This window comes from Aethalodelphis obliquidens, unplaced genomic scaffold, assembly GCF_003676395.1.
Source record: "Aethalodelphis obliquidens isolate GAN/ISIS:26980383/991018 unplaced genomic scaffold, ASM367639v1 scaffold5, whole genome shotgun sequence".
NCBI classification, from domain to species: domain Eukaryota; kingdom Metazoa; phylum Chordata; class Mammalia; order Artiodactyla; family Delphinidae; genus Aethalodelphis; species Aethalodelphis obliquidens.
The window spans coordinates 42,108,474-42,134,274 of NW_020837949.1; the positions used below are offsets into that span (position 1 = coordinate 42,108,474).

Genomic DNA, 25,801 nt, shown 5'->3' on the forward strand with positions numbered 1-25,801 from the left:
ATGAGTGTGAATCTGCTATTATCCTGTTATCTTCTTTGCTTTGGAAGTGTGGCATTCTTAGTTTAGTGCCTCAAAGAGTCTATTGCATCCTAGCTCAGTGTTTGAGTGTATAGCAGTTGCTTGATAAATATTTGTCAAATGAGGAAACTATTAGAAGATCAACTTAAAATATATTTGCATAGAGATTTAAGATACTTAGAGCAAAGTCAGAAATATTAGCATCAAAGAAAGTTCTTTTAATTATGTAATTGGGGGAGACCGAAATGAAAACTCATGATTAAAAGATGATGTGAAAAATTTTGTTTTTGAAACAAGACACACAGAAATAACTTAACCAAAGTATCTGGTCATCAGGAGAGGAGGCTGACTTGAAGGAAAGCAAGGCCAGTGTGCCTTGTCTCATGAGAAGCCAAAGTTAGATGAGTTTGAGGGGATCTATCCATTTTGCTAAGTACTACCCAGCTGTCTTATGGATAGCTTTATTACATTTGGGAAATTAGATTTTAAGTAAGAGAAGTTAAAACATGGAACATGGCATTATTACTAAATTGCTAATCTATAGTTATGCTGTTTTTCAATTGAAAGAATTTCTAAACATTTATTAAAGTAAATATTCAGTATCATTTTCGTATAATGCTTGCTATAACAACTGTTTCAGAGGCTGAAGGCACAATATCTGCCGCAGAGAATATGAGGTTCTAGTTTTGGTTGAGGGATTCTTGGTGGTTTGGGCCCTGGCCTGAGATTTTTTAGTCCGCAGACAGCAGTATGCTCCCTACATGTTCGTTTGTTCAGTCAGCACATAAAGTGCATACCAAGTGGTCTCTTTTTGAGACTGCATGTTTGGGTTCTGAGAGCATGGTGGTGGGGTGAGGTGAGAGATGGCAGTGGTGGTAGGCGTGTGTCAGTAGAAGATAGACAGCAAGGATAAAGTGCTTACAGTTCTGGAGGCAGGAGAAATTTGTTCTGTGTGAGCAGTCGATTTAGCTCCGCCTTGGAGGGTCAGAGCATTTTGGATAGGTGGAGGAGAAAAGAATCCCAGGGGTGAGCAAAGGTGGAAAATCTGGGATATGGAGGGGTTACAAGCAGATCAGTTTTACTGGGACGCAGATGATTGAGGAGGCGTTGTGGAAGATTAAGATTGGGGAAATGAGTTGGGCTGGTTGATGAATGACCTTAATGTCAGGCTGGTTTGAAACCACTTCCAAAGCAAGTGAAGGAAATCAGAAATTTGACCAATAGAGGGACAGGATTCAAGCTGAGCTATGATCTCATGTGACCCTTGACACCCACCTGCCCCCAAAGTCAGCCAGTGACTACTTCAGCACAGAGTCTGTCAAATTGCGGGGCTTTACCTAGGGGATTTTAAAATCAATTTAGTCAGTTAGGCCCAGCAACTTTTTTACATGAAAAAGAACACAAATGTAAAAAATAAAGTATACCATTATAAAATAGGTGTTATTTAGAGAAACTTCTGTTTGTTGCTTATTGTATATATGTGTGTAGATGTACATGTGCTGAGTTGTGGTGTAAGGTCTAATCTCTTATTGTAATTTTAGGATAAAAAAAAAAAAATCCATAGAACATTCACTGCTTAGGGTAGCAGGAGGGAGTGACTTTACCGTAAGAGGATTTGGGTCTTGCCAGCTAGCTGTCTCTGGTTCTTCTCCCAGCTCTGAGGGCTGCATCCTGTTTCAGCTTCACCCACTTTACTGCTTTGTGCCCCAGCTGGCTCCTTTGATGTTGTCCGACTCTTGTACCTGGTGGTTTACCCTCTGGAGCTGTGCTTGGATATAGAGACCCCACTAGTGTCACACATTTTCTTTTCCCTAAATAATGTCTTCAGTCCTGTCCAAACACATCCGAAACTCCAGGATCGTCCACCCATCCCCAAATGACACCCAGTTCTTGTGCATTGTGGAGCCACTTGTATTCTCTTGACTGTTGCACTGCACCCTGGGGGCCCAGGTGTGTAAATTATACTCCAGTAGTGACCCTGGTTTATAACATGTTGAATCAAGTCTTCTGTCACTTTTTCTATCAGTTTTTTTCATTGCATTTTTAAGTGTTCTTGACATGAGTATTTTTAGAGGTGTCCAATGAGAGGTAGTTCTTAATGTTTTCTTCCTTGATTGTTATGTCTGTCACCCTTCTAATTTTATAAAGTGGGATAAAGCTGCAGGCTTCTTAACGTGTAGGTTAAGAATAAAGAGGAGGATATCTTCAATTGAGTTTAGAATCTTTTTTATAAATTGTGTTTCTATTGAGAAATAAAAGTTGATATTTGTTTAGCAGATTAGAAATTTATAGGCAGATTGAGTATGACATTTTAAAATCCAGAAGTATATTTGTTTTTAAACTAAATACACACACACACACACACACACACACACACACACACACACACACACACGGGTTTTCTGAAGTCAAATAAGCCAGTTTATTTCACCGGAAATGGAAGTAGAAGGGAAAATAGAAAACATAGCCAAATGGGAAATGGGGCTGGGCTGCCAACCTCTGACTTAAGGAGATGAAGTAAGATGTTTTTGCAAACACAACCTATTTCTGATGTACCTTCTTGTCTGGAATTCTCAGGATTTTGGTATTTCTTTAAAACACCTATTGTTGATTGTTTTCTAAAAGCTGTGTTGTGAAGACATAGTTACAGTTATTTATTTCATAAGATGCCCTGGTATTTCTCAGCCACAGACTGACAGTTTCTGGAGGCCAGTTTCTCAAGACCCCGCGTGTGCAAGTCTCTGTTCTGCCAGGGGGAGGGAACGTAGGAGAGTAGTTAGTAGGCTGTTACGAAAGTCCCCATTGCTGCTTTTGAGGGGAATTCAATACATTCCTGAGGAGTGGAATCTCTTATTGATAAATGCAAGCTTTTCTTGTTGGACCTGAAGGGCAGATATCATGCAAGTAATATTAATCCTTTCGTTCTTTGTCATTCAGTTTGATTTTAATATTATTCTGGAGTGTGGGATGCTTCTTCACTAGTCCACTGTGCATTGTTAAGAGTAGATTGGATGGTATGTATAGCTATTAATATTTACCCTGAAGCAGTGGTGTGCTGGTAAATGTTTAATAGCCAACTCTCGGGAAAAAATATACATATACCTAAAATTTATTATAAATTTTATTGATACAAAAGATGTGTACAAATAATAACAGAGTTTCTAAACAGGATTTTTTAGTTCTTTTTGGAAATAGCTCACCAGAAATACTCTGACTAGCTCAAATAAAAGAAGGAGTGTGGTACTGGGATACAGAGGTCTTGTGGTATTAGGGACAGGAAACAAAGTATTTGGGCCTCATGAAAACTGAAAGTGGGAATTTGAAAGCCCTTTTAACCAAGGAGGCCTGTCCTCTCCATATCAACTCTCTCTCCTTCCCTCCTCCTACTCCACGTGTTTCTTGTCTCTATTACTTCTGATAGAGGTGTCTGTCAGAAGTATGTTTATTTCCCCAGTTAGTTGGTTTCGTCCTTTTGCCTTGCTTTGAAATTCAAAGGAAGTCAAAACAAACTTTGTTTTTTGAGGGTGAATATTTCTATTAGTGGAAAATTAATTTAGGACAGAATTAGTCCTGAAAAAGGGATGTCCATTTGAAGATGTGTTTTTGTTTTAAGGCTCATCCCCCTGTTGCTGTTACAGAGTTCATCCCTACTTGCTACCACGTAGTTATTCTTTTTTTTTTTTTTTTCGGTATGTGACCCTCTCACTGTTGTGGCCTCTCCCATTGCGGAGCACAGGCTCCGGACACCCAGGCTCAGCGGCCATGGCTCACGGGCCGAGCCGCTCTGCGGCATGTGGGATCTTTCCAGACCGGGGCACGAACCTGTGTCCCCTGCATCGGCAGGCGGAGTCTCAACCACTGCGCCACCAGGGAAGCCCACGTAGTTATTCTTTATTTGTTATTCTTTATTTGTCACCATCCTTCAGTCTGTCTTTCTTGGTTCCTTCCCTTCTGCCAAGGAATATGTACATCTCTTACCTTTCCCTCTCAAAGGACAAAATTGAAGCAAGATTTTTTAATTGGTCTACCCATTGGGTATCCTTGTCACCCACAATCTAATCTTTAAAACTCCTGTTCCTTTCTCTACTGCAGTCTGGTCTCACCAGTGGTGAGGGTGTGGTCCCATCCACCTGTACCACCTGCCCCTTTTACAGTGATTACCTGGCAGCCAGCCAAGCCATTCTTTTGTTTGGTTTTAATCTAAGGATGGTAAAATAATGCATAAAACCACTCAAGGTTTTCACGGAGAAGTGCTGTGAACAGCCTATAGGGACTCTGTTCCTGTCTTTTTGTGCTTAATTTTCTCTTTAGTTTCTCACTGATTATGGCCATCTTTAGAATTTCTACACCTCTCATAAAAACTGTAGCTGAAGGATGGACAAAAATTCCTTTCCCACAATTCTTTTTTAAAAATTAATTAATTAATTAATTAATGGCTGCGTTGGGTCTTCGTTGCTGCAAGCGGGCTTTCTCTAGTTGTGGTGAGTAGGGGCTACTCTTTGTTGTGGTGTGCAGGCTTCTCATTGCGGTGGCTTCTCTTGTTGTGGAGCACGGGCTCTAGGCATGTGGGCTTCAGTAGTTGTGGCACGTGGGCTCAGTAGTTGTGGCTCATGGGCTTAGTTGCTCCATGGCATGTGGGATCTTCCCGGACCAGGGCTCGAACCCATGTCCCCTGCATTGGCAGGTGGATTCTTAACCACTGTACCACCAGGAAAGTCCCTCCCACAATTCTTAAGGCGAGAAATAGAGGAGAATCATTAAAGCACCTAAGTTTGAGTATGATTTTTAGATCTTGTAATAGAATCTTTGAGCCCTTTTCCATTCACTGTTCTACTGCAGGGTGCCCAGAGAATACCCCTTTTTGATTTTTAGGCTCTTTCAGCATGTAGCTCTCTGTTCTAGATCATCTGAGCAGATCTTCTTTAGAAATCATTGAGCATTGAGTAGAGTTGATGACTCTGAGTCCACTTATACGGTCTGGTAACTCTCCAGGCCCTGCTGCCTACTTGCACACTTGTTTGTTGTCCTCCATGGAAAATACTTTTACTGAACTTTACTTTTAGGGTCTTAAAAGAAACAACTATATGAAATTCCTTACTTTATGTTTCGTGCATCTCTGTGGTTTGAGTACATTACCTACTGTAGTACCCACTATCCTCTCTTAGGAAACTTTTTTATGTGTGAAATGTGTCCTCCCTGTGGAATTGTATAAAATATTTACATATATTTTTAAACAATAGTAAAGTGAACACCTGTGTGCCCATCACTCAAATTAAGAAATATCATTATTGGAAGCTTTCATTCACTTAAAATTCCTCCTTAATGCATTTTCTTCCCTTCTCCCAGGCCTCAGAGGAAATGGCATCCTAACTTTTGGTCTAAGTTTTTCCTTGCTTTTCTTTATAACTTTACCACCTATGTATATATTCTTAAATATGGTATATTGTTTAGTTTTGAAAAATTGTGGACATTGTTTTTTTAGTTTGACACGTGTAAGTTTACTCTTTTTAATATTACTATTTTTTAGGATCCTATTTTGCTGTTTTTAGTACTCATATATGTGATTTTGTGATCCATTAATTTTTCTTAGAATAATTTTGTTGACACATTACAAATTGAAATGAAAGGTAGCAGGCTGTGTGTGGCATTTCAGTTTCCCTGAATGTGTATTTCTTTGATTGCACATCTCTCCCCAATTCATCCTCCTCCCTATAGAAGTGTGCCCCATAGTTTGGGATGGTCTGACGATTTGTGATGTTTCAGTTTGTTTTTTGAAGTTTCTGTTCTAATGGTTTTTCAAGCCAAAATTAATAAAATATACTATTTTATTTCCTTTAGTGATGAATAAGAACATCTGTTTTAATGTTGTCTGGAAGATTTTTATGATTGTTTTACTCATAGCTCTTTGTCTGACAAATATCAACAGGTCCCCAAATAAGTTTATTGAACTACTTTTTTAATTATATTCTACAGCTGGGTAAGAGACTTATTAGTGTGTTTTTAAAGTTAATTGTCATTATTTTGTGTGTACGTACATGACCTTGGCTTATTGGCTTTTTGTGATAAAATGCAGCAGCAGTTTCTTACCCCGTCTGTCTCCATAACCCATCCATTCCTTTGTCCAGAGAAACCACTTGCACATCTTTGAAATCTCAGCAATTCTACCATGGAAACCAGTAGCCCATACTTAGGTTCTTATAACCATGTAAATATTGCTCACTGCTGAGTCACGTAGGGTAATTAATTGTTTACATGGTAACAGTTTCTTTCCTGTAGTTAGTAATTGCCTATTATTTTGTTTTCCTTTGGTTTCTGTATACTGATTAATTCTGAACCACAACTAAACTGTAAAATGCTTAATTTATATGTTGCCAAATGTATAAAATTCACCGTTTCAGTTCTCCCCCCCGCTAGTCCCTGGGGCCTCCCTCTTAGAGTCCTGTCTTCTGGTTCCACACTAGGCCGATCACTCTCTAGGCTTGCATGTTGGAACTTTATATTTTACTTTTTCACTTGATTTGACTGATTTTAGTATTTTATTTTCCTCAGACTTTGTTCCACTGTCTTCTAAGAATTCAATTTGGCTTTTCAAAATTTAGTTCTGTTTTGCCATCAGTTCCTTTTGTACGTGGCTTTTTTTTCCCTCTGGCAGCTTTTGGGTTCTTCTTTTTCATGTCTTAAATAAAGGTCATGATGTGGTAGGTTTCGTTTCATCCTTTTCATTGGATACCCTGTGGGTTCTGTTCATTTGGACATGTGTATTCTTCTGTTCTGGGGAAAATTTTCTAGTATTATTCCTTGGATGACTTTCTCTTCTCCATTGTCTCTGTTTTTCTCAAAATCCTATTGTTTGGATATGGAACTCTTGGATTGAAATCTAATTTCTAGTTTTTTCCCTCCCTTATTTTATCTGTTATACTTTATTGTACTTTCTATGAGGTTTCCAACTCTCCTAAAGAGTTTGAGCTTGAAGTTTTCTTCTGCTTCTTGCATTGTCTCTTGACTGCAGGTCCCCCTTCAATTTGTATTTGTTTCTGTTTTTCACGCTGAAAGCTTCCTCACAACCTGGTGATCCTTAGCTTGACATTTATTTTTAAGAACGAGGTAGCTTGTAAAAGCCCGTTGGAAGGGTGTAAGGTGGATGGGACTTACTGACTAGTGGCTTTTATTATAGAATGAACAGGTCGGGATCATCTTGTAGCTTCTTCATTTACCAGCCTCAGAAGCCTCTATACGGAGAGTGGAGGCACATTGGATTCTTAATCACTTCAGTGCAGAAGTGACACCAGGTACCAGTGACAATTGCCCACCCCCACCTCTTGTGGACACTTATGTGTGAGGGCTCAAGTCCACTCACAAAGGCAGGAAGCAGTATTCCCCGTCTCTCTTTTCCATTCCCTTTATTGCATTAAGGGAGCTTTTTGAGGAGAACTTTTAAATGATTTTCTTTATGAAGGTCTCTGCATTCAATGTTTGCTGCTCAGTACCTATGTGACCACTCGGATCTGTCCCTGACTCTCCTTCTCCTTTGAATATTTACCTTTCTCTACGTGTTTCTGCTAAGTTCTTTACTGCTTCTCAGCTTTTGTGAGAAAAGCCTGGCCACTCTTTTGTAGACATAGCTACTCATCAGAAAATGCGTTCCACATGAGGAACCAACCACTCACAGAGTACAAAGAAAATCCAATTCTGGTTTTCTGTTTTTCTCTATTATCTTTGGCCATTGGAGGTTCATAGTGGCTTCTTTGATACCAGAATTTTTTTTAGAACTACTTTATTTATAGATAGGTTCCAGAAGCCTTGAGGGACTGGAAGATTAGTCTGTATGTCAAAACCTCCTTTTAATTTTGCTTAATAACCCCCTTTCTAACCTGAAGTGAATAGTCATAATTAATATAACCAGTTTTCCAACACTGTCTTCTCATGATCCAACCCAAGTCACCTATGAAGTGACTCAGTGTTTTTTTTTAGGCTCTGTGGCAGAATAGACTAACTTTTTACATCAATTTCTTACTCCTTCCCCGCCCTCCACCTGTTTTAAGGAGAAGTTGAATTTCTTATTCTGTATGCTAATTTCACTTGCATTGTTTTATTTGACATTTTTTTGTTCTTCATTAATAAATCAAGCATTTACTGTTTATGCAGGCTGGATTTTTGGTTAAAAACGTGTCTTAAGTAGGCTGTGAATTGAACCAGCTCAAACTTTTCCAGCTCCATGGTTTTTTTTGGTTTTTTGAATGTTCTATTAACTTGGCCTGCTAGCACATCTTTAATCATTTGGTCTAACAGTTGTATATGAATATTTAAAAGATGTGTATTTCTCTTCAGCATGCTTAAATTGATGAAAGTTATTGGTTAAAAATATTGGTGTCTTTTCTACAAAATCTGCCCCCTTTTATGTCATTATCTCAGCAAATGACATTTTTTTTTTAATTTAAAATTTTTGGCTGCGTCGGGTCTTTGTTGCTGTGCGCTGGCTTTCTCTAGTTGCGCAGGCTGGGGCTACTCTTGGTTGCAGTGCGTGGGCTTCTCATTGCGGTGGCTTCTCTTGTGGTGGAGCATGGGCTCTAGGCACACAGGCTTCAGTAGTTGTGGCGTGTGGGCTCAGTAGTTGTGGCTTGGGGGCTCTAGAGCACAGACTCAGTATTTGTGACACACGGGCTTAGTTGCTCCGCGGCAGGTGGGATCTTCCCGGACCATGGATTGAATTCGTGTCCCCTGCACTGGCAGGCGGATTCTTAACCACTGCACCACCAGGGAAGTCCCTCAGCAAATGACACTTGACCACACTGTTTGTTGTCCAGGTCTAACCCTGGGAAGATATCCATGACTATCCCCTTTAGTTACCTCTGAAATCCAAGTAGTCACAAAATCCCATTGGTTTCTTCCTTCAGAATATCTCTGGCGTCCTTGCACTTCTTTATTTGTACCCTATCATTTTGCCTCCCTGGGACACCCTGGCATTCTCTGTCTCTCTGGTACATCCCAGCATCTCTCTTACTAGGATACCATGGTATTCTCTCTCCCTAGGACTGCCTCAGCTCTGCCATCAGTCCAGTCCCCCACAGGGCTATTTGTACACTGTGGGACTGTGACAAGGACAGTGCAACAGGAGCACAAGTTTTGGGGAAGAAGGAAGAATAGTGAAAGGGGTCTGGAAGCGTATGCAGGACCAGATCCCACATGGCATTTTAGACGTGTTTAGGGGTTTGAATTTCCTCCTGAGAACAATGGGATGCCAACGAAGGACTGAGTGGATAGTGTTAGTGTGATCGTATTAATTTATTTTTAATGATGGCATGATGTAGAGAATACACTGTAGGAGGAGTGAGCCTGGATATAGTGAAGGTGTACAGGAAGGTGCTGCCATTGTCCATGTGGAAGGGGATGGTGGCCTGAGCTAGTATAGTGGGGGTTGGATGGAGAGAAGCGGACAGACTCCATGATATTTGGGAGGCAGAGTTCATGAGGCTTTGTGATTGAGTTGTTCTTTTTAAAATAATTTTAGGACAGCACAGGTTTGCACGTTGGTGTAATTTTCTCCAGTGGTGCTCAACAGAGGGTTAAGAAGCTAGGAGTGCCTGTGAGGAAGGAGAAAGCTGTGAATAGTGGGGAATGAGCTGGAGTGTTGGGAGATAACAGCCCTGAGGAGGGCAAGTGAAGAAATGAGCTGAGATGAGCAGGGTTTAATGAAGGGCTCAGGAGCAGTGTCTGGAAGTGACAATAGAGGTGGCTGCTGGCCTCACCTCCAGGTCAAAAGCCAATACAGGAGCATGACAGGGTGACTCTCACAGCAAGGTGAGGTTTCAAGGCAGGAGAAGGAAGCATCTGGGTAGAGGCTGAGGCTGATGAGGAAAGAAGTTTTTCACCATGGAATGGAGGTCCCAGTAGCAATGACGTGAGATGTTGTATGTTTGACCACAAGATTCCCCCAAAATGAATGCCAACAGTCTTCTGATTGAATAGTTTTTATGTTTTCACTTACTCTTCAGATACCTTTTGAATCTCTGCCCTAGGAGAGGCTCAGTATTAGGCACTCCAACAGCTGCAGTGATGTATCGAAAGTTCACAATCTAGTAAATAAAATATTATTTTTCTTGGCCCTGGCAGACAAAGAGTTAATTTAAAGGCATTAATGATTTGCTTATAACAGACTGGCAGGACCAAGCTGAGAACTTTTCTCAGCCTTCCTGATTCTCATTCTTTCTCTCACCTTTACTTTCTCTTTCCTTAATGCTCCAAAGTATCCCTGCCTCTAAGTTTAAGGGAAGATGCTCAGCTCTCAACCAGGCCTGGTGGGCTAGCAGGTGCTGAGGATTACATCTCAAACTTGAGACTGGAAATCCTCTTAATTGATTTCTTTCCAAAATATTCTCTCATATGCTGTTTCTTAAGCATTTATACAACAAGAAAACTCACTCCAAGGGTAATTTAATATCATTTTGAATTACTACTTTCATTTTCTCTTTGAACTTTGCGTGTTTCATCATTCTTTGGTAAATAGAGGTAGAAACCTCTGAGATTAACACAGCCTACCAAAATGTGATGATTGGTTTGAATCTGCTTCACTGAAAAGTTTGGGAAAGAAGAGAATTATAAAATTATTAAACGTTAGAACTGAAAAGTGTTTTTAAGATCTTTTACATTCTCACCCCCTTATTTTATATCTAAGGAAATCAAGGCTCAAAAGATTAATGGGATGTATGAGTAAATGTGGCAATTGTTTGCCAAGCTCAGAATCCTTTCAAATTTGCACAGTAGGAACTTTCATATTTTCTCACAGGTGGTAGTTGGTAATATTGCAGAAGAAACTTTTTTTTTAACCACTAGGGAATGCTGAAATATCAACTGTAATGGAAAAAAAAAATCAATTTTAAGTATTCTGATTACTACATCTTTTCTGTTTAGCAAAATAAAATGACCTGTGTGATAGTCATTAAGGATCGGAGGGTAGGAAGGTAAATGCTGGGAACACTACTTTGGATTTATTGCAAGTCATATCATTTCCTAGTGATTGTAACTTAGAACATTCCTCGTATATAAGCAAAGTTTATTCTCTCCTCCTGGCTATGCAGGGCCTGAATATACCAGAAAGTCTGCCTCCCTGCTTTATTAGTTAAGCAAAGGTGTCTACATAATCATGGAAGATGCTGCGCCATAACCTATAGTATATTAGAACACTATATAATTTTGAGGTAAGGAAGACCTTCACAGACAAGACAGGAAATGCAGAAGAAATAAATTAAAATATTGACATTTTACTATGAAATTAACTACATAAAATTAAAATTTTTTTCTGACAATACACTGTAAATTATATCAGAAGATACTGTCACACATGACAGTAAAAAAATTTGTATCCCTAATCTTTAAATAGGGAAACAGAGAATCCAATAGGAAAACAGACAAGAATGTGAATATACAATTCACAGAAGAGTAAATGAAGAAAACAGAACAAAACAGCCCACTAAAATGATGCTTTGTTGTAAAGCAACTGTACTCCAATAAAAATTAATAAAAAAATTTTTAAAAAAGTAAAATGATGCCTTGTACAAATAGGCAGGAAGAACAAATCAAAATAACAGTGAGAAAAACATTTTCACCCTTCCTATGGGCAAAATGTAAAAGGATCTGGGCATATTGGGTGCTGTGTTATAGAGATACGGACCCCGCATACATTGGTGAGGGTGTGGACTGGAATGGCTTCTCTGGAAAGTTCACGTTCTTTGACTTGGCAGTCTCACACGTCTATTCAATAGAAATAAAGGCACCATTTTTTTTTTACATGTACAGCGATGTTATTTTAACATTTTAAAAACTATAGTAAGGAATTGAAAAACATTCGTATGACCAATAACAGGAAAAGGGCTGAAAAAATTGCAGTGTGTTTGTACTGTGCAATATTTGACATCTATTAAAATAAAAAGAATGCCTTGGGGCTTCCCTGGTGGCGCAGTGGTTGAGAGTCCGCCTGCCGATGCAGGGGACACGGGTTCGTGCCCCGGTCCGGGAAGATCCCACATGCCGGGGAGTGGCTGGGCCCGTGAGCCATGGCCGCTGAGCCTGCACGTCCAGAGCCTGTGCTCCACAACAGGAGAGACCACAACAGTGAGAGGCCCGCATACCGCAAAAAAAAAAAAAAAAAAAAAAGATGGCTCTACAGTCCTTCTGTTTTCCCTCCTTACCTCTCTCCTTAAATGCAAGTGGTATTTCAGACATCCCCTTCCCCCCTTTCCTCAAGCCTTTAGCCCTGCTACCTGTTCTCTTGAGCAGCAAGTGACTCTGTGCCCTGACTCTAGGGAAAATGGCAACTCTGTAAACTCCTTGCCACTAAACATGCAAACTTCACCTTCCTCTTGGCTGACTGGCCCCATGTGCTGGGGATCCCAGCCCTTCCTTTCTCCTTCTGGGGGTGATGCAGAAGGTGTATGTTCTTGCTACATGGATTATCCCTGCCATCTCATGTATCTCTTCTGTGTTTCCTCATTCATACATCCTGAAGAATAAATATAATGGCCTAGAATACCTATGTCTGATTCTTTGTTACTTCTCTGTGTTATATACGTATTTGCTGGATGGATAGAAAGAAAGAAAGAAGGATATTTGGGTAAAATAACAAGAAAGCAGCATGAGCTAAAGAGAGTAAAAAGACCTCAATAGTAGAGATGAAAGAAACGATGGAACAAACCTAAAAACAGCCTTACTTTCACCTGCCCAAATGCTTCTGGCCAGGGGCTGAGGAGAATGGGGATGTTTTCACTCTTACGTGATCAAATGAAGGTTTAACTGTTAGGACTGCCAAACTATACCACTGTGGTTTCTTAGCTAGAGTTATATGCCAGATTTTCATATTTTGATATTTGTGTTGTATTTCCCAATTTTTGGAAAACAAATGAACGATAAAACTTTATCTGTAAACTAGGTTTCCCAAGCATGTATAAAAGTAGCTTGCGTTTGGGAAATACTGAATTAATTAAATCTTTAATGTGCTAACATGCTTTGTGAATTTCCAAGAGCAGGAGACAGTGTGGTGATTTCCAGCTTTATGACCATTAAGCACTTTTCTGTACTTGCTCCCATCCCCTCTTCTGAATATATATTATATGCCAAGAAAAATACTTTGAGAAATGCTGAGGGACACAAATTAATATGTGTACTAAAGGATAAAAAAAAAAAGAAGAGAAAGACAGGTCAGGTTGCATGACGCACAGTAACATGACTATTAAGAATTTTTTATTTCTTGTCAGTTTGTGTTTTTCTGTACATTTTGAAGATGGAAAATGATTTTTTTTAAAATAAAACTTGTTTTGGCTAATGATACCTTAGAGGAAATAAGCTGTTTTGTAAATAAGTATAGTTGAGTTCTAGTGTGGCTAAAACTTCTTGTAGTACTGGCAGATTATCATGCTCTGTTATTTCAAGGTTTTATTAAGATTGACCTGCTTTCTGTTATTCAAGTTACATTTTCTTATTCTCTTTTCCAGCGGCAGTCGATTAGGAGGCCTGGTTACAGTGTTGTGCTTCTTTTTCAATCATGGAGAGGTAGGTAGTCAACAAATATTTTCAAAATCTTTAGGGAATTTTACTTCTAGAAATATGAGTTTCTTCTTTAGGTAGTCAGTCAAGTATTTTTTAAAATTTTAGGAGATTTTACTAATAGAAATATAAATTTCTTCCTTAATTTCTTTAAATGTAATCTATAGTAGCATTCTTTAAATGTTTGATCTTATTTTGATTCATTTTTTTAAACACTAGCACTTATCTTTAGCTAACTTTTCATGACCATTATCTTTTATGTGATACATCTCTTAGTGGCCTGAAGAAATAGTGGGTCTGTGTTAATTCTATATATAATTTAACACTGTGTTCTAACTATGACGCAAATAGGCTAGCCATGTATCCATTAACTTCCTGTGTCGGGGTAACTTTTCGATGTAGGAGCTATAGTGTATGTTTCTAGTTTAATGCATTTCAATTCAACTTTGATATATTTTTGAGTATCCTTTGCAGAATATTTTATTGTATCTATAAATTTTCACGTATCCAAGGGCTTTCCAAAGAGAACAGCATTGTAAAAAGCATAGACTCTGGATCCAGGTTACCTGTGTTCAAATCCTGGCTCTGCCATTTAGTGACTGAGTGACCTAGGCAAGCCATTTAATCTCACCTTAGTTTCCTCTTTGTAAACGGGCATAATGATGTTATCCATTTCATGGGATTATTGGGGAGATTAAATGAATTCATATGCGTAATGTGCCTAGAACAATGTTTGACACACAGTTAACTGCTAAATAATTTAGTTTGTGTAATTGTTTATATTATCATTAGTAACTTATTTTAGATTAAATTTTAATATAAATTCAAGATGCCAGTGAAATCCTTCCAGGAAATTAATTATAGTTGTAAATGAATTTCTAGTAATATATCTCTGTCCAGTTTTCTTTCATGGTAAGTTTTGTATGAAGGGAAAGAAAAGAAAGGTCAGGTTGCTTTGTGTGAAGTAACTCATTCCTTTTATGTGTTTCTACACTAAGTGTCTACAGCATTTGAATATGCACATGTTACAAAGCTCTAAGAGTAGTCATGCAAAAACTTAACTGTAGACTTAAGGTTGAATTTTATATTATTCAGTGGATTACTGATGGAAATTGAACTAACACATGCTTAGTATTTAGAATCACAGAAACTTAAAGCTTTATGGATTAGAGCATTTGACAAATGATTGCAATATGACATCAATTACTTGATTTGATCTGAATTTTGAGCAAAGAAAAAAAGAATTATTTGGCTCTTTTTGACTGTGGATGCTGCTCAGTGCTGTCGTTGGACCATAAACCTTTTGGAAGCACAGATCTGTGAGAATGACCTAAGAAATAGGTAATAACTGCTTAGCAATGGAAGAAAGGAACATTGAGGGTTCACAATGAGATGTTGAGAGGAAAGGGACTGTTGTAAATTTTGAAGCCAAGGCACAGTTTTAAATACTACTGTCTTTAAGCAGAAATATTCTCAGTGTAAATTAGAGGTTATTAATTCCTGATCTTACATTTTTCTAATAATTTTGATACTCATGTAGCATGAACATCATTCTTGACAAAGTCTTTTCAGTTTTTAACAATGAAATTCAGACAATTCAGTTCATTTTTCAGGTTGAGAGGTTTTTTTTTGATACTTTTTAGCTACTTGGTACACTGAAACATGCTTAGGGAACACATTCCACTTAGGAAAAGGTAAACTAAATGAGATTAGAATTAGAATTGTGGTTTTACTGAATTAGTCAAGTAGATAATTGTATTTTTATCAGTAACTATAGCTTTAGAGTAGAAAAGTAACCATTTTGAGTAATGACATTAAAATTTAGAACATAAACTGCAGTTTTGGGTAAAATAATCTTGAGAACTCAAGTAACTAAAATCTATTTTATTATAATTTTATATTTATTTTGGTTTTCAGATTGTACAATTTTCAGACCCTTGTTTTCTTCTGATTTTTAAAAATGTTGCCTAAAGTACATAGTTTTTATAAGGGGGGAAGCATCTACTCTGATAGTACCTATTAATGCATTTAGTGAACTTTTCCGGAGAGTCAGTGTTTGCTTCACGGGAATTTCTAGCCAGTTTCTAATTGGTACCCTTCTTTCTTAGAAGAGTTATTTAAATCATGTGAGTGAGTGGTTTATGTGCCAAAAAACAGTTGTGAATTGTTACCTGCTTTTTTCTATTTCCATTATTTAGTTTGCTCTGTACTTGAGTCTAAGATAGTGTAAGATGTACTTTTTAAAATATTTTTTTCTCAGATGATTTTACAAGGGAAAATATTTGCTTTAATAAAAGAACTGCAAATTATGTAGTGTAAATGATTAATCAAATTATTTAAAACAAATTTAAAACCTTCAAATCTAAAAAGTGTGAAAACACAGTAAAGGAGCTATTAATTGCTCATAGTAATTATCAATAATATTGAGGTTATATATTTCATAATAAAAATTATGCAGATGTTTTCACTTACCAAGCTTTTTAATTAAATGTTGATTCTGTCCCTATTGAGAATTATTGCTAAGATGAAAGCTAACAATTTTGCTTAGCTTTTAAAGCATTTAGATGGGTACATTAAAAAAAAAACTAGATGCAATATTTTTCTGCAATTTTTTTTTTTTTTTTGTGGTACGTGGGCCTCTCACTGTTGTGGCCTCTCCCGTTGTGGAGCACAGGCTCCGGACGCACGGGCTCAGTGGCCATGGCTCACGGGCCTAGCCGCTCTGCGGCATGTGGGATCTTCCCGGACCGGGGCACGAACCTGTGTCCCCTACATCGGCAGGCGGATTCTCAACCACTGCACCACCAGGGAAGCCCTTTTTCTGCAATTTTTGACTGTTAATTTCTTTTCCTTCCTCCCTCCCTCCCTTGCTTTCCTTTCTAATGATCGTAAGGTTTTGGCCAGGATATTTATTCTGAGTCTTCTGTTTATTCAACTCAATTAAAACAACATATACTGAGGTCCTACTGTATGTCAGGACTTGTAGATGCTGGGGATGTGTCAGTTAGTAAAACAAAGACCCCTGTCCTTGTGGATAATCATGTGAAGGTGGAACAATCCTCTGCTTAAGGTGGGGGGAATACTGGTTTATTTGGGGAGAAGCAAGGAGGCCATTGTGGAAGAGCAGAGAGTGGAAGGGATAAGGCCAACAGTGAAAGACGGGAGGTGATGTGTGGAAGGAGCCAATTCTGTAGTCTTGTCAGTCATTGTAAAGTTCATTTGGAGCACGTGGAAAGGCCATGGAGGGTTACCTGCAGAAGAGGGACATGATTTAAATATTTTTTACATTAATTTGGACTATAGTGTAAGTGCAAGATGTGTTGTTCAGACTATTGAGTGGTGTGCCTATTTGTGAAACTTACAGTAACTCCAAAAGTCCAAAAACAGAGAGTGTGCTAGTCTTAGCTGGAAATGAATCTGTTGATGTAGATTTGAAAACTAGCTTCTAATGTAGTAGAAAACTAGCCTGCAGTATCTTTCGTGACCTGGCCCTTTCTGCGTCTCACTACTCCAGGGCATTTTCTTTTTGCCTCAGTCCTGCTGTCCTTCCTTCCTCTAGTTCCCAGAAAGGACTGTTCCTTTTCCTTCCTCAGGGCCTTTGCACATGCTGTTTCCTAGCCCTGTATACTTCCCTCCCCCTGTATCTCTTAATCTGTGCCTAGTTAACTCTTAGTCATCTTTAATAACTGGATGTTTTAGTTTGGGTTTCAGTGGTGTTCTTCATTTCTTCCTGCAGATCTGGGTTTTCATCTGGTATCATTTCTCTTTAGTCTAAGAACTTTATTTAGCATTGTGGTGAAGATCTGCTGCCCATAAGTTCTCTTAGCTTTTGCCTTTCTAAAAACATCCTTATTTTGCCTTCATTTTTTTAAAGTATATTTTTGCTGGATAAGAATTCTGGATTGAAAGCTTTATCTTTAAGCACTTTAAGTGTCATTGTTTTGTGTTCTGGCTTCCATTGTTTCATAAGTCATCTGTCACTCTTATTATTGTTGTCCTGAATGTAATGTGTATCTTCTGTGGTGGTTTGAAGCTTTGTTTTTTTTCTTTTTTTTTGGTCATTGTTTTAAAATTTAATTAATTATATTTTTGGCTGTGTTGGGTCTTCGTTGCTGCATGCAGGCTTTCTTTCTCTAGTTGCCGTGAGCAGGGGGCTACTCTTCGTTGTGGTGCACGGGCTTCTTATTGCGGTGGCTTCTCTTGTTGTGGAGCATGGGCTCCAGGTGCACAGGCTTCAGTAGTTGTGGCTCACGGGCTGTACAGTGCAGGCTCAGCAGTTGTGGCTCACAGGCTGAGTTGCTTCACGGCATGTGGGATTTTCCCTGACTAGGGATCGAACCCATGTCCCCTGCATTGGCAGGCATATTCTTAAACAATGCGCCACCAGGGAAGTCCTTAAAGCTTTGTTTTTATATTTGATTTTTATTGGTTTGATGGTGATGAACTTAAATTTGGTCTTTTTTGTATGTATCCTGCTTAAGTTTCACTGAACATCTTTGTTCCGTGGGTTTTTTTTTTTAATTTAAATCAGTTTTTGGAAACCTTTTAGCAAATACCTTTTCTTCAAATATTTTGTCTTCCCCATTCTCTCTCTTATTGTCTTTGAGGATTCTCATTCTATGTATGTTCAACTTTTGATGTTATCCCATAGGTTTTTGATACTCTCTTCATTTTTTTTTAATTTTAATTTTTTCTCTCTTTGTCTCTATTTGGATATATTATTTTGCCATATCCCTGAGTTCATTGGTATTTTATTCTGATATTCAGTCTGCTTTAATGCCCATCCAGTGACTTGTTTATTTTAGATATTATAAATTTCAATTTTAGAATTTCATTGTTTTCCTGAGCTTCCATTTCTCTGTTGAAAATTTTTGTCTGTTTACCCATTCTGTCCATCTTTTCCTGCAAATTTTTAAACCTAATTATTAAGTTTAAATTTAAAGTCCTTGTCTGCTAATTCCAACATTCACATTATCTGTGGATTTAACTAGAATTTACCTTTTGATTGTGGGTTATATTTTTGTATTTTGCATGTCTCATAGATTTGCAAGACATTTTGTATAAAAGAATGATAAAGCCTGAAGTAGATAATTGTTTTTGCTTGTTTTTTTCCCAGAGAGGGATTATCTTTTCCTGTGTCAGGTATGTAGGGTAAGGGCCTGAGCAATTTGATCCCACCATGAGTCTTGCTAAGCTGGGCAGGGCTGTGGTTTTAATTTGTTTTAGTTTACCTCCAGTTTCAAATGAATTAAGGAGATTTCTGCTCTGTGGCTCAATCTCCAGTTTCCCAGATGCTCAGCCCAGGGCATGATCTCTTTGATCTTACCAGCAATTGAATCTGGAGGGGGTGAAGTTTTAGCTTTTTAGTTTCAGTCCATCACTGGATTCGACTTCAGCAAGTTCCTGGAAGCTAAGCACTGTGTGAGACTGTGACTTCTCTCTGCTTCCTCCCTGTTCTTCACTGCTTCTTCACCCCAATCTGAATATCCAATTAACTTAGTACTGTTTGTTGAAAAGACCATTCTTTTTCCACTGAATTGTGGTGGTGCTTTTGTCATTAATCAAGTAACTGTATATTTGTAGATTTGTTTTTAGACTCTCAAATCTGTTCTATTTTTCTATTTATCTTTAAGCCAGTATCACACTATCTTAAATATTGTAACTTTAAAAGTTTGATATCTGGTAGTAAAAAGTCTCCAACTCTGTTCTCCGGTGTTGCTTTAGCTAGTCCAGGTTTTTGTATTTCCGTATAAATTTTAGAATCAGCTTTCCATGATTCCTCCTTCCCCCAGTAGATTTACAACCTGCTAGGACTTTAGTTATGATTGCCTTGATCTCTAGATCAATTTAGGGAGAAGTGACATTCTAAATATATCAGATCTTCCCATCTATAAACATAGGTAATCTTTCATTTATATCAATCTTCTTCAATTTCTTTCAGCAATGTTTTGTGTCTTGCAAATTTTTTATTAGATTAATTCCTAACAAATGTGTGTGTGTGTGTGTGTGTGTGTGTGTGTGTGTGTGTGTGTTTGGGAGGGAGGGGTACTATTCTCTGCCCTTTTGATATGTCCTCAGTGTTCTTTCAACACTTACTTTCTTGCACAAAAAGGTGTTTCAAGATCACCTCGTACTGTCTTGCCCCCAGATGTGGAATCAGCTATTTTCCAAGGAATCTTGGATCCTGTTAGTGGAAAATGGTAACTAGAGACCACAAGTGGGGTGCTTGATGTGCTTATTACTGCTTGGATGTAATGACTTTTAGGTCCTTTTAGCAAAAATCATTAATTCATACTGATTCTTCCAATAATTCTAATCTAGTAATCTAGTAGTATAAACCCTGCCTTCTCCCACTCCATATTTGTATCCCCTCCCTCCCCACAATCTAAATGTATTTACTTACTTGCTTTATTCTGTAATATACACAAAATAGTTTCAGAATTAATACATTACGATTACCAATAACAAACCTACTAAGTAAGGTTTAAGATTTCTTTGCTGTTGTTTTTTTTCCTAAGATTATATTCTACTAAGGGGGTACAGAGTTCAAAAGTAAAACAGCTCAAAATATACATAGATTATTTTTGCTTCTCTGTTATGTTACCATTTAATACAGTTAGAATCATTTGTTTCAGTTTATACTGCCTTTGTATCTTGACAAATACCTTCATACTGTATACAGAATTCTGATTATGTTGATAACCTTGAGAAGTTTAGTTTACAACCACATGGTAAGATGGTAGAGTTGATATTGATAACATCTTGTCAGCTTTTTATATTTTAAATAAGTAAGGAATGGTCAGGTTGCATCATTGCTATAAAGGATAGAGTCATGAAGATGTAATTTATTGCTTATCCAACAAAGCTGACTGATTTCACAGAAGTTCTGTGCAAACTTTATGGTAGGATATGGTGATATCCTAGAAGTTCAGAGATAAAAAAGGTTTTCATAGAACCAGTAGAAATTCTTTATTAAGATGGTAAAGCTTACTAATAACAATTATACATCACTGAAACATTAATTTTTGTGTGAGCCAAAATTGTATTACAGATTCAAATTGTAACTGACTGGTTATTTGGGCAGCATGTCAGTACATGGTATAGAAAGAGACAAACTCCAAGAAAGCTACCTGACTTATTATCAAGGTGCAGTCCCATCAGCCTCACAAAGCCCATGCCAAGCTAAGGGTCTACCTAAACAATGGGACTGCCCTAAGTAACATCAGATGGAAGATGTTCAAACGATAGGTGTTGCACCTAGCGTTATTATGGTTGACATCTGGATAGCTGAATCCTTAAACCTACACCATTCTCAGAAAAAGAGTAGCCAAACCCATGGTGGTCAGAAATCTTTTTTGGAATCGCTTGTAAGTATAGTGTTTACAGCAATATTATAGCTAACATAGCAGTGCAGCAGTCAGAGGTGGGATAATTTGTTTTAAACCCAAACATTATACGAACAAGTTACAATTTATCCTACAAAGGTTAACTGTAGTTAAAACTCTTGAACAAGCCTTAAACATGATCTGTTTGATACTAACTATAACTTACAATTGACTAGTCAGTTCTATTCCTATTTTTAAATTGTGAAGAGAAATCAATTAGATTATGCTAGATCTCTAAGAGTATAAGTAAACTATTTGAAAGTAGAGGTTGAAAAATGAAGCTGTTTATTGCTAAAATTCTTCATTTTTGATTCTTGAGTAGATGATTAAAAAATTCAGCCTTCACCAAGCAGAAAATAGATTAAAAGCCTGTTGTCATCAATATCTAGGCAGTGTTATGTTGCAGTATTATTCAATGCTATGAAGTGTGTGCTGAAAATTATTTAGTGGATGATGACAATTAAAACAGTGTAAGATTTTTTATTGAGTTTACTTTCACAATTAAAGAATTTCTTATTCTTTGTCAGAGTATAGAATACATTTGTGTAACCCTTTTTGAAGCAGTTCACGTGTGTATATTTCCTCCTTTCATTCTTAACATTTGAACCTATAAAGAGAACGATAGATTTTTATTTTCTATTTAAAATTATAGTTAAATAAAAAATATTTATTTGTTGAAATTTAAGGTATGATTAAGACAAATCTGTTTACTATTTTCATATTATATGGTGTCATCTGGAACAGCAATTATGTTAGTACCAGATCTAGTAAAGCACCCTGTGTTATTGGAGAAACAATAAGAAGCACTTTCACATACATATGAATTCATTCACTCTTAACTTTTTAGAAGGAGAAAACCTTGCTTTTTGTTACTAATTTATAATTGAGCCTTCTTATCCTTACTTTACAGAGGATGTAATCGAGTTTTAGCAAACTGAGTTACTCCTGCTATTAAGAGAAATGAATTTCTAAGAGATGACAACATAGTTGTATTTGGTAACAAAATAAATATGGGTGAACAGTCTGTATGAAGAAAGTTTTCAAATTGTGTATTACATAGTTTAAATATTTTCTTATTCATTTTTGCATAGAGATTGGTAGCCTTATAAATTTTATATATCTCTACTGTCAATCATACTGAAATCTCTAGTTAATCTAATAAACTAACAGATTTTTTACTTTGCATTTCAGTAAAAACAAATATACATTTTTAAAGACTTTTTCAATCTTTTCATATTCTCTTGTATGTACAGTTCATTTATAAATAGATATTTATGTTAATTTCATAGAGAATGGTGAGTTTTGGTAAAAAAAGAGGAATAAATTGGCTCAGACTTTCTGTAGCAGCAGAAGAAATATCTAATAGTCTGAGGTAGAGCTAAAATAAAGGAAAGACTTATTGCCACTGTGGTCTTTGTAATACTACATAGTCTCTGAAGTAGCCCTGCTTGACGTGAAAGATATAATTATTTCTTCTAGTGTGACGAGCTTAGTAGTAGTAATATCAAATTGTTTACATTTAATCCGGTGCAGTTTTCTTTAAATTGAAAGATGGACTTATTAATATATTTAGTATATATGCAGAAACATGATGGAGTCTCATACTGGGATACTACATTATTTAATTAAGTCTAAAGTAAGCTTTTCAGAAAGGTTGATACTTAACTATTTTAGGACTTCTGTGATTTTATTTGATCCCCTGTGCCGCTTTTAAATATTTTGCAGCCCAGGGTGGCTTGGGCAAAGAAGATGTAAAAACAAAGATGGAGTGCTCCTTTTAAGCAGCATTGTCAGTAAAAATACTAACAGTGATGACCACAGGGAGTTTTGAAATATTGCTTATGGAGAGTTTTGCTGAAATTCACGTGAAAGAAGACAAACTATAGTTCATTTTCAAAACCAGTTCAAATGTAGTGTTTTTACTTTTGGCAGAACATTTTCTTGCTGGTGCTTTCCCTACTTTCCTTTTAGGCTACAGTTGAAGTTTTTTAGGACTTCGTTGTTGACAGTTCATGATGTTACTGTTGCTCAAGAGCTTATGCCATGTGTATCTTCCAGTTTTGCTGTTGGTAGAAAAGTTAGTAGCTTGTTTTCCAGCACACCATTAAGTTGTAGAAAAAACTTCATAGCAGCTTTCGCTTGGTGTTTCTTACTCAACAATTTTAGCAAAGATACCATGCACTATGAATTTTTTTTCAGTGTACCCGTGTGATGTGGACACCTCCTCTCCGCGAAAGCTTCTCGTATCCATTCCTTGTACTTCAGATGCTGCTTGTGACTCATATTCTCAGGTAACTTTGTCTTATCTTTAGTAGTTGTTTGTTTGTTTTGCATTGAATAACTTAAGCTAGAATTTTTTAAACTTCCAGTATAAAAAGTGTAATAAAATAATTAAGTTGATGCAGTTGCTAGGTTGAATTCATAAAGGGGTTTTAAGAGTTTAACTTTAGGGGCTTCCCAGGTGGCACAGTGGTTGAGGGTCCGCCTGCTGATGCAGGGGATACGGGTTCGTGCCCCGGTCCGGGAAGATCCCACATGCTGCGGAGTGGCTGAGCCCGTGAGCCATGGCCGCTGAGCCTGTGCGTCCGGAGCCTGTGCTCCGCAATGGGAGAGGCCACAACATGAGAGGCCCTCGTACCGCAAAAGAAAAAAGTATAACTTCAAAATATTTACTACCCAAAACATTTTCTTGATCTGCCTTTTAGTCTTCTTTCCTTTAATTAGTGGTCCACAGGTACTGCTCGAGGAGCAGCAAAGCTGCTTCCACTTCTTCTGCAATCTCTACTTTCCCAAGCCATTTTCTGCCACCACAGCAGCCTCCCAAAAATAGAAGAGGGAAAGCTGGTGGCAGTAGGGTGTATCCCATTAGCTATAGCCCTTCAAAGCAAAGAACGGTTCATAGAATAGGTGTGGTCAGGTACATTAATACACGTAGTTCTTCTTTCTGTGTTTGTTTAGCATCCCTGAGAACTGGATAGTAGGGGTAGAAAGAAACCACATGAGTAGACAAAGGTATGCTAGGATAATTCCTGCTAGAAACTCAGGATTGGATTGAGCCCTCCCATGTTTCTCACTACAAGAGTGGAGAGAGTTGGACCGAGAATATTTCCCTCCCCTCGTTATTGACAGATATTGAATTTAGATTGATGCTGCCTTGTTTCAGAGGGTGAAGATAAAACAAAACGGGGTCTATGAAAGAACAGAACAGAGCATGATGAAAATCTGAAGATGACCCAGACTAAGAACTCCTTTCAGTGATCAGCAGAATTCAGGAGAACTGGTTGAAGTCTGTTACATCAAGCCCTTTGAATGATCTATTTACCGTGATGATCTCAACAGGAACAGAGCCATTACATGGCTTTGTCTCTTATGTAGGGTTTTTAGACCAGCCTTTCACAGAATGTGGGATGGGTGGCAGCTTTTGTATTAACTTTTAAAGTCTCTGCAACTCCAGCCTGATTGCTGTCCCTTAAATTCCTCTTTTATTATGAAAATTAGAACTTTTTTAGCATCTTCACATAAGATGAACTCTGAATTCATAACCTTTAGTTCTGGGGCACTTTGATAGAGGTTTCCTTCTCAAACACTTCAGGAGGAAGTGTTGTGCCGTATGAGTGTCTGATTCATCACTGCACATGCTGTGTTTCCACATCCGCGTTCTTGATCTTGGCTTTTTTCTCCAATACAATACAATACTGTATTCTCCAATACAGTATTTTCTCCAATACAGTGGACTGCCCATCAATCTCTACTTTCTGCTTTTGTTCTGCCTCTGCTTCTGTCTTCAATCCAGTGATGGCAAACTTTTGATTCTTCCCATATTCCCTTGCTGATGTGCTGTGATCTGAGCAGCTGTGTACGGTGCTGCTCCACCTGCGAAGGGTTGCTTCCTTTAATCCATACCGAGGGGTGTACTGTAGAAGGTTCTGCTACTTTGCTATTGCTGCTGTAACAAATCACCACAAACAGATTTATCATGTTACATCTTACAGTTCTGTAACTCAGAAATCCTAAGATAGGGGTGTCGGCAGGGCTGCACTTCTTCTGCAGAGTCTAAGGAAGAACCAGTTTTCTTGCCTTTTTTCGCTTCTAGAGGACTGCTTGCATTCCTTGACCTGTGGCCCCCTCTATCTTCAAAGCTAGCAATGGTGGATTGAGTTCTTAGCAGTCATTTTACTCCAACCTTCTTTGACTTTAAGGACCCTTGTGATTACATTGGGCCCCCCTGGATAATCCAGGATAATCTCCCTATTTGAAGATCAGCTGATTGGTAACCTTAATTCCCCTTTGCCATGTAGTGGGCCTCTTTGGAGGCTATTATTCTACTGACCAAAGTGGAGCTACTCCAACTCCTGTTTCTTGGCTTCAGGGACTGAGTTCTGTTAGGTTCTTTTGTCTTGTTTGTCACGTGCTTTTGTGGTAAGCTCTTTATGTTTTCTTTAGCCTCCTAATCATTGTCATTTCAGCCTCATCCACCTCCTCATTCTTGTCTTTACTTTTGGTTTTTATAAAAAAGTGTTAGGTAAGGGAATTTCCTTCCTTCAAGGGCTTTTATCATTCTCCTTGTTTTTCTCTAGTTGACATCTTCCTTCTGCTTTCTTGGCAACTGCAGTCCTTTTTGCTGGGGAAAAGCACATCCTCCTTTCCTAGAGTTGTGGTAAACTTCTTACCTTTCTTCTGAAGGATGACAGCCTAATTTCTAGTGGTCTTTTAAGTCTTCTGATATTTCATCTTTATTACTGAATTCTCTCTCTTTGGTAGAGCAGCCATTTCCTCTAGTTCTCGGTTTCCACCTAGAGTTGACATCTCTTGATGTGAGGTGGTAGAGAGGTGAATGCCTTGAGTGAGCCAGGAAGAAGCTG

At 37.9% G+C, this 25,801-nt stretch overlaps 1 protein-coding gene across 6 annotated transcripts in view; it reads left to right on the top strand.

Annotated features, from left to right (window-relative positions):
* The window catches only part of DPY19L1 (dpy-19 like C-mannosyltransferase 1), a 95,526-nt gene that overhangs the window by 23,315 nt on the left and 46,410 nt on the right, over positions 1-25,801 (top strand). For all 6 annotated transcript variants that reach the window (XM_027102211.1, XM_027102216.1, XM_027102212.1 and 3 more), the window contains exons 7-8: positions 13,503-13,560; positions 23,139-23,230. In XM_027102211.1, coding sequence (XP_026958012.1) covers positions 13,503-13,560; positions 23,139-23,230 — 150 coding nt within the window. The remainder of the gene's footprint in view (positions 1-13,502; positions 13,561-23,138; positions 23,231-25,801) is intronic.